The 12,916-nt window shown below is 41.8% G+C and overlaps 1 protein-coding gene across 1 annotated transcript; it reads left to right on the plus strand.

Annotated features, from left to right (window-relative positions):
- Positions 1–821: 821 nt before the first annotated feature.
- On the plus strand, positions 822–1,427 carry LOC136510738 (uncharacterized). Its single transcript, XM_066505091.1, has one exon. It carries the CDS (start codon positions 822–824, stop codon positions 1,425–1,427), a length of 606 nt encoding a protein of 201 aa, XP_066361188.1.
- The last annotated feature ends 11,489 nt before the right edge of the window (positions 1,428–12,916 follow it).

The raw sequence follows: 12,916 nt of genomic DNA on the forward strand, positions 1-12,916 counted from the left end.
TGAAAAGACTGGAGGAATGAGCCCAAGAGAAAGATGCCATGACGGGCACTGTCCAGGCCATGGACTCACACATGACGTGTGAAGTCTATGGGAACGTTGGCCATTTGGGGAATGATTGCCCCGAATCCCACGAAGAAGCTGCCTTCATCAACAACGGGTTTCGCCAACCAGGTAATAATGGGTGGAACAACTAGTCCTATCCACAAGGTAATTCAAACTACAATTCCAATTACAATTTGAATCAACCTTCTTTGAAAGACTTGGTACTTGGCCAAGCAAAAATAAATGAGAGTTTGACTAAAAAGCTTACAACTAATGATAAAATTCTTGAAAATATAAATTCTCAAATTGAAGGTTTAACTTCTACTATTAAAAATTAATTGAGCTTTAATAAAATGATTAAAACACAATTAGCTCAAATAGCTGTTGCAATTCCTATTGATAGTACTGGAAAGATTCGTGCTCAACCTGAGAATTCTTGTGAAAAGGTAAAAGTGGTGACCACGAGGGGTGGCAAGACCACTCATGATCCACCAAACCCTAACTAGTCTATAGGAAAGGCAAAAGAGCACCAGGAGGCTGAACCTTCAACAAAAGAAAAAGAAAAAGAAGAGGAGACGACACCAAAAGACTTCGTCGACACCAGCTACCTATCGTTTCCTACAAGGAACCGCAAGCAGGCCGTGGATGAGCAATTCGCTCGTTTTGTTGAGATGATCAAGAATATACATGTAAGCATCCCCCTAATGGACGTCTTACATGTACCTTCCTATGCCAAGTACATCAAGGACATCATCAACAACAAGTGACCAATACCATCCATGGAGGTCATCAAGCTGACAGAAGAGTGTAGCGCTGCTATACTCAACTTCCCTGAAAAGAAAAAGGATCCTCGGTGCCCCACAATCTCATGTTCCATCAGGATCCAATACTTTGACCAGGCCTTGTGCGACCTTGGGGATAGCATAAGCGTTATGCCCAAGGCCGTCTTCGACAAGCTAAACCTCACGCAATTGACGCCAACACCAATGATGCTTCAGCAGGCTGATTCAACGGTCCGCTACCTGGCAGGGATAGCCGAAGATGTTCCAGTTAAAATCCAGGATTGCTATGTCCCAATCCACTTCGTGGTGCTTGCCATGGAGGTCGCAAAAGAATCAACCCTCATCCTTGGGCAACCCTTCTTGACCAATTCAGGAGCTCAAATTGATATTGGAGCCAGAGAAATCCACTTCAATATACATGCTAATGAAGAAAATTTTGCCTTTAGGCCTAGGAAGGAGCAATGCTCCATGATTCGTATCAAGTACGGGCCAAACCTGCAAGGCCTAAAGGAGATTCATATCCAACCTCAATTGGTGGACATCATGTTGAAAAGAACAAAGAAATCAAAAAGAAGCCAGAGCAAAAGAAGGTTAAACAAATGACAAAAGAAAAGACACCAAAAGCTGTTCCCACACCACCAAAGAAGAACAAGTCGATGTGGAAACCAAAAGAAGAAGCTCCAAAGTCCACCACCACACTGCAAAGAACAAACAAGATGGTGTGGAGGCCAAAGAAAGAGCAGCCCTCTGCATCCACTTCTCTAGGATCGGGCGCTCCATCAAGCAAGAACTGAACGGGGAAGTGTCCTACTCACTGGACCTTAAAAGGTGAGTCCTTGCAAAAATAAATTGGTACTTATAATTAAGCTAAAATTTTGAATTTCTAGTTTACACACTAATAAAGGAAAATGAGAAAATAATAAAAGCGTTTGCCTGAAAATTGCCTCTTCCCATTTTTTTACAAAGCATGTTTTGGTTTAGGTATGATTTTCGTTTGCAATCATACTTTCATAGGCTTTTTAAAGTAAGCATGGTGCTTAGGTTATTTAGCCTACCTTGATTAAATATTTAATCATTGAATAAAAAACTGCTAAGTTTGTACATTGGACGAGTAAACAACATAAAAAATTTGGCAAACCATACAAAACAAAATAACCTACCTCGAAGTGATCATCTAGCAACGAGCTAGCTTGGGGGAGGACCCCCGCAGAGGTAAGTACTATCTTTTATTTTCCACATTTTAATTTTCACATTATTTATTTATTAGCATTTAAAAAATAAATATAAATATAAAATCCAAAAAAATGAAATATGATAAAAATAATAAAAATATTTATTCCACTCCCATATGTGATTTAAGAATGTTTAGTTTCTCCTTTGTTGAAATGATGAATAGTTACTCTATCTATAATTTATCTATGCCTAGGCTGTAACTTAGTATTCCCCAAGATTTAAGTTTGTTGGTTAAAATGTCTCATCCTAAAACTTAAAACTTGTGGGTTGCAAAAGCATGATCCTTTTCTAGGTTATTGCAAGTTATGATATGGTAAATAGAATATGCTATGACTTTATTCTAAGAGAAACTTGACATTTGGAGTTTTTATTTTAAAAATGCTAAAATTAAAAGTTCCTCAATGGTTATGAATTACTACCACGACCATATGACATGATTCAAATTCAAAACCTTAGTCATATGCTGCTTTTATTCACATTGAGTTTGGTCAAATTGGTGTGACCCTTGTTGAGATTCTCGTTATGCACCCATGATCAAGATTCACGTACACCCACATATAAAAATGATAACTCTTACACTGAGAGTTACGCAAAAACATGATTTTTTGGTCCACCTAAAATAAAAACTCCATTCATTTATCATGAGTCTTTCTCTCCAAAGTTTTCACATGCCAAAAAGAAGTATGGGGCTATGCTAAAAAAAGAGAGACACGTGAAGCTCTCAAAATAGCAAAAGAAAAGAAAAAAATAGAACACATGAAAGTTCCAAAGTATTGAAAAAGAGAAGAGAGAAATATAGCCCATACTTCTAAGGCAATTAATCAAAAGAGAGAAAATCATGATCAAAGAAGTACAAAAAATGTTAGGATTAGAAAAATATTCCACACACTTGCACATCTTGATCAAAGTGTATGACTTGCATCTCCTTGGGTCGGTTTTTGACTTAGCAATATATGTGATGTAAGTATGCCTCTCATTCATACCTACCTAAAACTCCACTCAAAGCCTTTTAAGAGATATGATGAAAAGAAGGCAAAACAATCAAATGCCTTGGTGAGGATCATACATATTGAGTGATTGAGTGAATCATTTGATGAACTTACATTTTATTTTGCAACACTCATAAAACCTCTGGATAGAAGGTTGATCAAAGAATGAATGATTGGTAATTCTGTTAAAATTGTTCTATCTTGCAACTACCTAAGACTTGGAAAAGCAATAAGCCCCACAGGGATTAAGTTAAAAGGGTGGATAGAATGCCAACTTATTAAATTGAGGAAGAATACTTTGTTATAGGCATGGCACTTGTGAATTATATTCATCATCGTAGCAACTACTGATCAACAACCAATAACTTAGCTATTTGCTCGGGATGAGCAAAGGTTAAGCTTGGGGGAGCTTGTTGGCGGTATTTACCGATCAAATCCAACCGCCAATTAAGACATAAAAAGAGGAGAAATAAGCAATCTCGATCACATTTGCATTTACTATTAAACAAGTTCCACATGTATTTGAATAACATTAATTTGCAGGTCACAAACACAAATACATGGAATAATTCACCGAAAGGCGCTTTCTGACACTGATTTGCGCAAACCAACAAGGGAGACGCCCATCAACTTAGTGCAAACCAGGGCAAAGCACCACTGGCCTCTGATCCAGGTCCATCCCGGAGCCTACCACATGAAGGCGGTGGCGAGGTGGCTTAGTCAGGCGGTGGGCGACCCCCTGCCAACGCTGCTTAGACACCCCTTCGACAGGCGGTGGCATGGCTCCATGTTATGGTGGTGGGAGCCAGTCCTCGCGCCTAGAATAGCCTCCAACACCGCCTAGCTCCATGTATAAATAGAAGGGTACCCCTCCCTCTACAATACACACTTCACTTGAGCATCACCTCACTACCTCACTCACTTGTATTAGTTGTAGTTTTACTTTTTAGTAGCTTTAGAACAAGGCAAAGCTACCTTGGAGAGCTTGGCTCCTTGGAAGAAGAGACCTTTGGGTTTGAATAGAGATATGAGTTCTTCCAAAGTTATGCTCTCATATGATATTTATAGTCATACTTATGAACTAGTCTATAGTTTATGTGTCATGAAAGTAGCACACTTAACTTTATGCTTAAACACTCATATAACTTATATAATTGGAATTAGAGCAAAGTTGAGGTGGCCGTTCATTGTGCCGTTAGGTGTGCCCAAGTTCTTTACATATCGATCCATAGGGTCCGGGACCCGGGGGGATTTAGGTAGTTTCTATATACGCAAGCGTGATGCTTGGGTATGGAGAGACAGGTGAATGCATTGTCCCTTTCCACGGTTGAGGGGTATGCGACAGGTGGTGACAACCCTATTTGTCCCTTGTAATCCCCCACATTCAACTAGGGTGTAGGAGTCTAAATTGTCACATGAGGTTGCTGGCAGACCAGTACTCGGTGGCCTCTCGACCTGCTTCACACTTAGCCCTAAGACTAATTATGTAACTTATATGATCATTAACTAATATTTGTATGACTATACTAGACCAATGCCTGCTCCACTTTGGATTATTCTTTTATCTTTCTTTTCTCTTTTATCCTTTGAGGAATGCCCATGTGTGTGTCCACTATCTTGAAATCACCATTTTTACCCCTGCTATAAACATTGGTATACTTGCAAGCATTATTATTCTAGTTCATATCCATACTAGACTCTTAATCAAATGCCTTCCTTTGGGAAAATATAAATAACGATACCCTGAATACTTTTGGGTGAAATGCTACAATGATAGCTCCGTGTGCTTGCGGATAAATATCTAAAATTGTTAAGGAACTATCAAGGCTATTACTTTGTGGCATTGCTAATCATTAGTGATGATGCTAAGGAATACCAACAAGCATTTCTGGCGCCATTGCCAGGGATGGATTCTAACTCCTTACTTGGTGATAGCATTTAGAAATGCCAACACTAGATGACTCAGCTCTCCTTCTATAGCATCACTTGATATGCCACCCTTGAGTTCTTCCCAATGTCCTATAAGGGAATAAGGATGCTTTCTAAGAAATTCCTTCTTGAGAGGATTTGAATTATATTCGCTCGAATGTCTCTTGTGTGGCTAGAAGTTTAAACTTTTCCCACAATTGACACCAAAAAGATCATTCTTAATCTCAAAAGAAAATTCTGATGGTTGAATTTCTTCTTCCTTTGGATGATTTTGGGGTATTGGTGGTTCAGGATTGATAGCTAAATCTTAAGATTGGAGTGGTTGTGATTTGGCTATCAAAACTTCCTCTTCTTGTTTGGGAGATGATTCCTTCTTTTCCTCAGAGAGTTCAACATGAATGTTAGTGCAGGGAGTCTTTCCAATAATTCTATCAAGGATAGTCCTCGCTTAACTAATAGTCAAACAAACAAAAGCTCCTCTAAAGGCTGCATCAAGGGATTTCATGGAATCCTTGCTAAGACCCATGTAAAAATGTTGAAGGAGCATCAGGTCTAAAATAGCAAGGTCTGGGCCAGTGGTAATAAGATTATTAATACATTCCCATGATGTGGCAAGAGATTCTTCTTCTAGTTGTCTAAAATTTAGAACCTCTTTTTAAAGGCTAACCACTCTAGAGATTGGAAAAAACGTAAACAAAATTTAGAGCATAACGTTTCCTAATCTCCTTGCATACTTCTTATGGTTCGACTATACCATTGTTTAGCTCTTGTCCTCAAAGAGAACGAAAACAACTTACATGCCAGCAATATGCAAGCATGCACAAGTCTGTGCAAACTCCCATAGGTGTGAGTATGGGTTTTTATTGCCTTCTCCCGAGAAGGATTGTTCCCGAATCAATTTTATTAAACATGGGAGCAACACATAACCAGGTGTTATGATAGGCTCTAAAGATTTTGGTGGTTTTAGGCTTACGCTCATGGGTTTAGCATATTGATATATAGGAGTGAAATCCATAATGAAAAGAATAAAAGAAAATAAAAGATATAATGTAAAAGGTTAAGCTAGGTTCGAAGTTAACTCGACAACCGTTTCCCTAGCAACGGTGCTAGAAAGTTTGTTGATATTTATTAACGCACATAGATAAATCCACAAGCGGACGGATATCACTGTAACTTTCACCTAGGAGTATTCCAAGTATCGTATCATTAGGAAAATGTGTGAGATTAACTATGTCTAACTTAATCCGGAGTAGCAACAAGACTTAAGATAACAGGAGTATAGAGGAGATCATAAAGGTCTTCTAGTCCTAACTTCGGTAATCTATGTCTTCTATTGTTCAACTGGGGATATTACTAAGGGAAACACAGGCAGAGTATATTTCTTATAGTAACTAAATCCTGCTAGGCCTACAAATGGGAGGTGGACTACAGAGGATTCAATGAGGCTATAAGAGTCACCCTTGTGAGCTACCACCAATCCGGAATGTAAGGTACATCCACAAGTAACCAGGTCTAAGCACCACGCTTACACCTACAATTACTATTTTAACCTAGAGCGTCCTATAGATTAAAGCACTCAAAAGAGTTGTGAACCTGATGGGCAATATAAACACAATGCTTACTTGAATTAGAAGTTGATTACCAGAGAAACCTTAGAAGCAAGCTCAAGTAGAACTTGATTCCACTAGGGTACAAGCCATAGAGAGAGCACCGACAGGCCGGCACTTCCTCCAAACTCTTCCCTCACACTCTATCTCACTATTATTTACAAGACTAGATCCTATGGAGGACTAATCTTCTCTTGATAGCTGGCTCTGATCCTGATGAGGAGAATTTGAATTAGGGTTTTAGGATAACTCTGCTGGAGGGGGTATGAGGCTATATATATAGGAGGTAGCATCAATTCTGGACACTCGGATCAAACCAACTTAAAAGGACGGCGTAGATGCAATCTTGGAGGTGATGGAGAACCGTTATTCGAAAGAGACCATGACATGTGGGTCCCATGGGCCGGCCAGCCCCACTTGGCAGCCCCTTGAGGTCTTCTTTAGTGGAGAGTCTTCTGGTGTCTTCTAGAGTCTTCCCAAGTAGGTACCATCATGGAAAAACGTGATTTACTTTGATGAATAGGTCCACCTTGACGGTTTTCTGGATAAACCCTGTTGAAAACATAGATTCACCAAAACTCATGGAATTTGTCAGTTTAAACCCTTATACCTATGTTTGGTGATGAAATTAAGTATATATGCAGGTTATGTTGACGGTTTATGATTGATGTTAATGACCATCAACAACGACCTGAGCTACACCACGCTCAATAGAGTTCAACCCACTTAATACAAAGTACCACCCGCTGACCAATGAGCATTGAGTCGTTTGCGTGGTTTGGCGGTGAGGCTTCACTACGTCATGTCAATGCAATGGGCCATGAGGTGATATCCCTACTGCAATAGGCTGCTAACGCCAACCACACGCACTTGTCTATGCGGGAATGTAGGAGCATGCAAGCAGTTACGATAGTCAAGGGGCAGACTGAAGGTTGAAGACTAACGAGTTACAGACTAAAGACTGAAGCAGTCATGAAAATAAGACGAGTTGGGTTCAACACAAATCAAAGGCACTCATGACTACCACTACTACAGAACCAGGGGTCATTTGGTAGCCAGTTTCTAGCCCCTATTGGTTGGTTTTGCCTGCAGGTTTCTTTCTGGTTCTCTTTCTGATCTGTAGTGTGGTAAACATGCATAATGGAATTCATTCGATCTAGTGTCGCATTGATCTAATGCCTAAAAGAGGAGCCACATAGCTATTCAAATTTTACTGCACATGCAAGAAAGTCCGAGCATTGTAAACCTGACCAGGTCAGACTCATCTCATGTTATACAAGGAAACTTGTTTCATATTAGTACTTTTGTTGAACTCCTAAAGGAAACAAATATAATTGAAACAAAACAAGTGAAAGGGCCTCTAGCCTAGTGGTTAGAGCACCTCAGTAGCATCCAATAGGCCTGGGTTCGATTCTCTGTGGGAGCGAATTAAAAAGGTCTAGAATAAAAAAAATAAAAAAATAAGGTTGGGGTTTCCCCTGCTAACTTCGGTCAAAAAACCAAAAGCAACAAAAAATCAAAAGTTGCAGAATACACTATATTTGAGGACAAATTTCAAATGCCAGAATACACTACATTTCAGGACGGAGGGAGTAATTCACTCTTACACATAAAGAGTGAATTACTAGTCTCTTATTCCAAATCGCCATTCAAAAAAATGGATTTCTTGACAAAGCCTATAGTCCTAGCTACAATACAGAGCCCTAAGTTTCCATCCATCAACAATATTGCCACAGGCGCCACCTGCACAAGGAAGATCACTGTGCACCTGTGCCGGCGGTGGCAGCAACAACTGTCCCCATGTTGTATTGTAGATCACCTTGATGGCGGGGTGGTGGCACAGCACACACCCCTTGTTGCTTAGCCACCTACTCATTGGTCCACCGCCGCTGCCCGTGATTGAGGAGGATGCAGGGGAGGCAGCCGAGCCGGGGTTATAGTAGGAGTTCTTAAATACCCTTTGCGAACTGGCATGAGAACTCCCAATGACGACACGGTTTAGATTACTGGGTGCACAGGTGACCGGGTGGATTGCATGTACACTGTTTCCAAACCTAGGAGTCAAAATGTGAAATGGGCCAGGGAAGCCAACCAACCGCGAAGCCTGAGCATCGTGTCTTGCCGGAGAGCAACTGCTCGGCTCTCCTCTTTACACTACTACACTCGGACCTTTCACAGCCACGTCATTGTTGACGGTCACTAAATGCTTCTTTTGACCATCAACATTCCACCAACAATGGGAGAAAACTATACCACAAGTAGTGGTTTATTTTTATAATTCACATATTTCCACTTGTACTTGGAGATCTTTGCTCATGCAGGAAAACTATACAAAAATACAAAAATTAAGCAACTAGAAGCAATTGGAGCAAGGTGGGCCACTTGGTGGCGCTGCTCGGTCCCACCAAGGCGCTAACCGGTGTGGCCCCACCAGTGCCACCTCACCAATCCATGGGAAATGGCTAAGAAACACACCTCTAAGCCTTCTACACCGTTGATTCCAAGTCGGTGCATGATCAAGGCCTGAAAAGAGGCATCACATGGATTGTAGGCTCACCATGCGGTATGTCGGTGCTCAAACGGACAAATCGTGTTCATACCCACACTCTACTACACCCCTGGGACCAATACACCGAAGGAGGAGGGCCCACTCCATAGTGGGCCACTGGTCGATGGCAAGGGGGCACCGCCCGGTGCCCCATTTACACTCCACCGCCTCTCCTTCGGACACATGCAAGGAAACACACTTAGGAGCAATGTGGTGCGTCCATTTATGGTGGCTTCATTGGTGGTTTGATCCAAGGGCAAGGAGAGGGTGTCACCTGGATCGCTGACGTGGTGATAGAGTAGCCCCTACTCCTCCTAGCACTATAAATAGGACCCTCACCCCTCACTTGTAACACACACCACAAGAGATACTCTCTCTACTCTCAAGATGTAGTCTTAGTGTGAGCTTTAGTGGGAGTTAGAGTGAAGAGGAGCTCTTCCTAGAGTCTGGAGCGGTCTTCAGGAGTTTGGTATAGCTTTGTATCTCTCTTGTAGTACTTTCCTTATTTCAATATATTACTTTCTATGCAATATTTTTTTTTTGACGCAAAAAGACCGTGGGGGATTTCCCACGTTGCTGAAATTTTATAAAACAAAAGGCAAAAAGTGCCAAAGGTACAAAAGAGCAGGATACTTACAAACGGGGGAGAAGAGAGGGAGCTCAATAGGGAATGAAAAAACACAACAGGAGAACATTACAAGGCATCCAGCCAAGAACGAATAAGCAAACAATCTGAGTCACCAACATGATTAGATTGGAGAGCAGCTTCCTCCTTGAAATTGTGAAGCCATCTAGCAAAGCTGGCCTGCATCCCATCAAACACCAATCTATTTCTGATCTTCCAAATTTCCCATGCAACAACAAGGAAGATTTCCATGAAAAAAGGGACGTTTGCTATCCTTCTGGATTGGGTTATTTTCATGTGAATATCAGTAGCAACTCCCCAGACTATCCCTAGCTTGTTCCAACATCTCCTAGCAAAACAACAGTCAAAAAGAGGTGGTTGACAGTTTCCACTTCACCATCATTACAGAGCACACACAAGTTATCAGACTGCACGTTGAGGTTTCTTCTTGCCAACATATCCTTAGTGTTCAGTCTATCAATTAAGATTAGCCATGCAAAAAACTTGATCCTAGGGGTTACTTTGGACTTCCAAACCAACTTGAAAGAAACCGGAGCTTCCATGGTGAGGAAAGCAAGCTTGTAAAGACTAGCAGCCTTGTAAGTGGAGTTCCCCCAGCAGAAAATATGAATATCCATGTCATTAGATAATTCAAAGGACTGTAACAGATTTCTTAGATCTTGAAGTTCAATAGCTGCAGCTTGAGAAATAGAGATGTGGAACAAGTCCTCCAGATATCTAGCCGAGCAAACATCTTTGACAGATAAACTCAAATCATTGACAAAATGGGAAATATTTGGAAAAAGATCAGTGAGACATTCCCCTGCCCAATTATCTGTCCAGAACAAAACTGATGAACCATCTCCAAGTTGGCAGGTCGTAATGCATCCATATAGATCTTTTAGCCTGAAAATGTCCTTCCACCCAAAAGAACCAACTTTTCGTTGAGAATGAGGAACTCTGTCCTGGTAGTATTTAAACCAAATCTGTTGGACCCAAGGAACCTCAGCTTTGGAATAAAATTTGGGAAGGTGTTTTAGAAGGAGTGCATCATTCTGTAACTTTAAATTCTTAATACCCAGCCTTCTATGCAATATATTAGTATCTTCTTTATTGTTTATCTAGTTCATGCCTTTGTTGTTTAGCTAAGTAAGGTTAGTATAGTTGTATCATACCTTAGTATGGGATCTCCACTCTCATTGAGTGCTCTAGTTATAGATTGTGGCTAGAGTAGTAATCATTAGCGTAGACATGGTGTCTAGGCTAGTGTTTACCTGAGTTTGCGCCCAATCCCACGGATAGTTGTGGTAGCCCCAGAGGTGACAGCTCTATAAGGCCTTTTCAATCCACCACATTCGGATTGGTGTTTTCATAGAGCTTTTTGGTAGCCTTCCCCCGACCACTCTTTCTTACTTCATTCGAGGGTCGGAAAGGTATTGTTGCTCCAAAATGTTATTATGTGATCACTATGTTCTACCCATTCCTTAGTTATCCCCTCTGATGTGTACTAGAATAGAACCATAGTCATAGAGAAGTGCATAGGAACCTTTACTCCCCCTTTGTCCTCTCACTATTGAATTCTCCTGTGTGTGTCATTATCCAAAACTCTTATCGTATATCACTTACCCCCCACTTTAGTTTAGTTGGTATACTAGTTAGTAGATACATGATGGTTAACTATCACCATTTTTACCATTCCTTCCCTGTGGATAAATACTATACCCTAGAATACTCATGGGTGAAAGCTACATCGGTATTCATGCGCTCGCGTATTTGTCTGTGTGCATTAATAAATGCCAACAAGCTTTTTGGCGCTGATGCCGGGGAATACAAAACCTGGTAGCGACGCTAAGAAATGTCAACAAGCTTTCTGGCACCATTGTTGGGGAAGCAATTGGCATAAAGATTTTGATATTGACCTTGATGTCTACTAATATAGTTTACCACTAGCTATTGTGGGAAAAAGGATCTTCGCTAATCAAACAAAAGCGCCGTATTGTTGTTAGCATAAAAGAAAACCTTTGGCCTCAATGACAACAATCACCCTTGTTTCTTTAAGAAATCCTTCGGGTATGTATTGTCCACTAACCTTTGTAGGGATGAGAAATGAAACTTGATCGAGAAGGAGGTGAAGCATACACCTCCAAGTCCAAAATAGTCCCGCTGGGCCAAAATCCATATCCTCACCTTCGAGATTGGAAGATGCAAATTCAAGCTGAATTCAATGAAGAAGTCTTGCTCAATTGACTTGAAATAATGAGCCCTCGTCGACAGGTAGGGGTCCCCTTTTAGGGGTTGTGCGTGCTTTCCTTTCTCGATTGCATAGGTAGCGTGATCTGCCCAAGAGGAGTAGAGCTCTGTCCGGGGAGAACACCCCAGAACTATGCCTCGTATGGCTTGAGATCAGCCGGGGTTATCTTCAGAGCTGGCAAACTGTTCTTGAACAGTATATCGATGGAGCTGCCGCCATCAATCAGCACTCTATCGAACTAGACCCTGTTGATACAAGGATCAAGGACCAGAGGAAAACGTCCTGGATCAGGTATTGCAGCCCATTGGTCCTTTCTGCTGAAGGAGATTTCGCGGTGAGACCAAGGAGGGAGCCGCGGATCGGCGATGAGGTTGTCGGTGTTGGCCACGTTCAAGCAAGCACGGGCGAGTAGTTTGTGTTCTCATTTGGTCTCGATGGACACTTTGCCTCCAATGATGGTGTGGACGTGATCGGTTGGCTTGACGTACTTATGATGGGGATCTACGTCTTCATCATCGTTGTCCTCGTTGCGCTGTTCCCCTGCGTCATTAGGCTTGTCGAACATATCCGGAGCCTGTTGACGCGTGTAGATAGACTTGAGAATGTGGCAATTCTCCATGGTATGGTTTGACTTGGGGTGGAGCTGGCAGGGTCCTTTCAATGCTTTGGCGTAGTCTTCTTCATAGTTGCAACATCCGCCACCTTTCTTAACGGTGTTGACCTCGCCGTCGTCTTCCCGAGCACGCTTGCCCCTGTAATCGTCACGGCGATTGCGCCGCTGATTACGCTGGTCTCGGTGGTCGCAGGGGTCGTTGCACTGGTTGCGGCGATCAAAATTGTCGTTTCGACCACGGTTGTCGTGGTAGTCGTCGCGGTGTGGGGGTGGTCGGAGCGTGGAACCCTTGCTGCT

Source organism: Miscanthus floridulus, chromosome 16, assembly GCF_019320115.1.
Source record: "Miscanthus floridulus cultivar M001 chromosome 16, ASM1932011v1, whole genome shotgun sequence".
Classification (NCBI taxonomy): Eukaryota; Viridiplantae; Streptophyta; class Magnoliopsida; order Poales; family Poaceae; genus Miscanthus; species Miscanthus floridulus.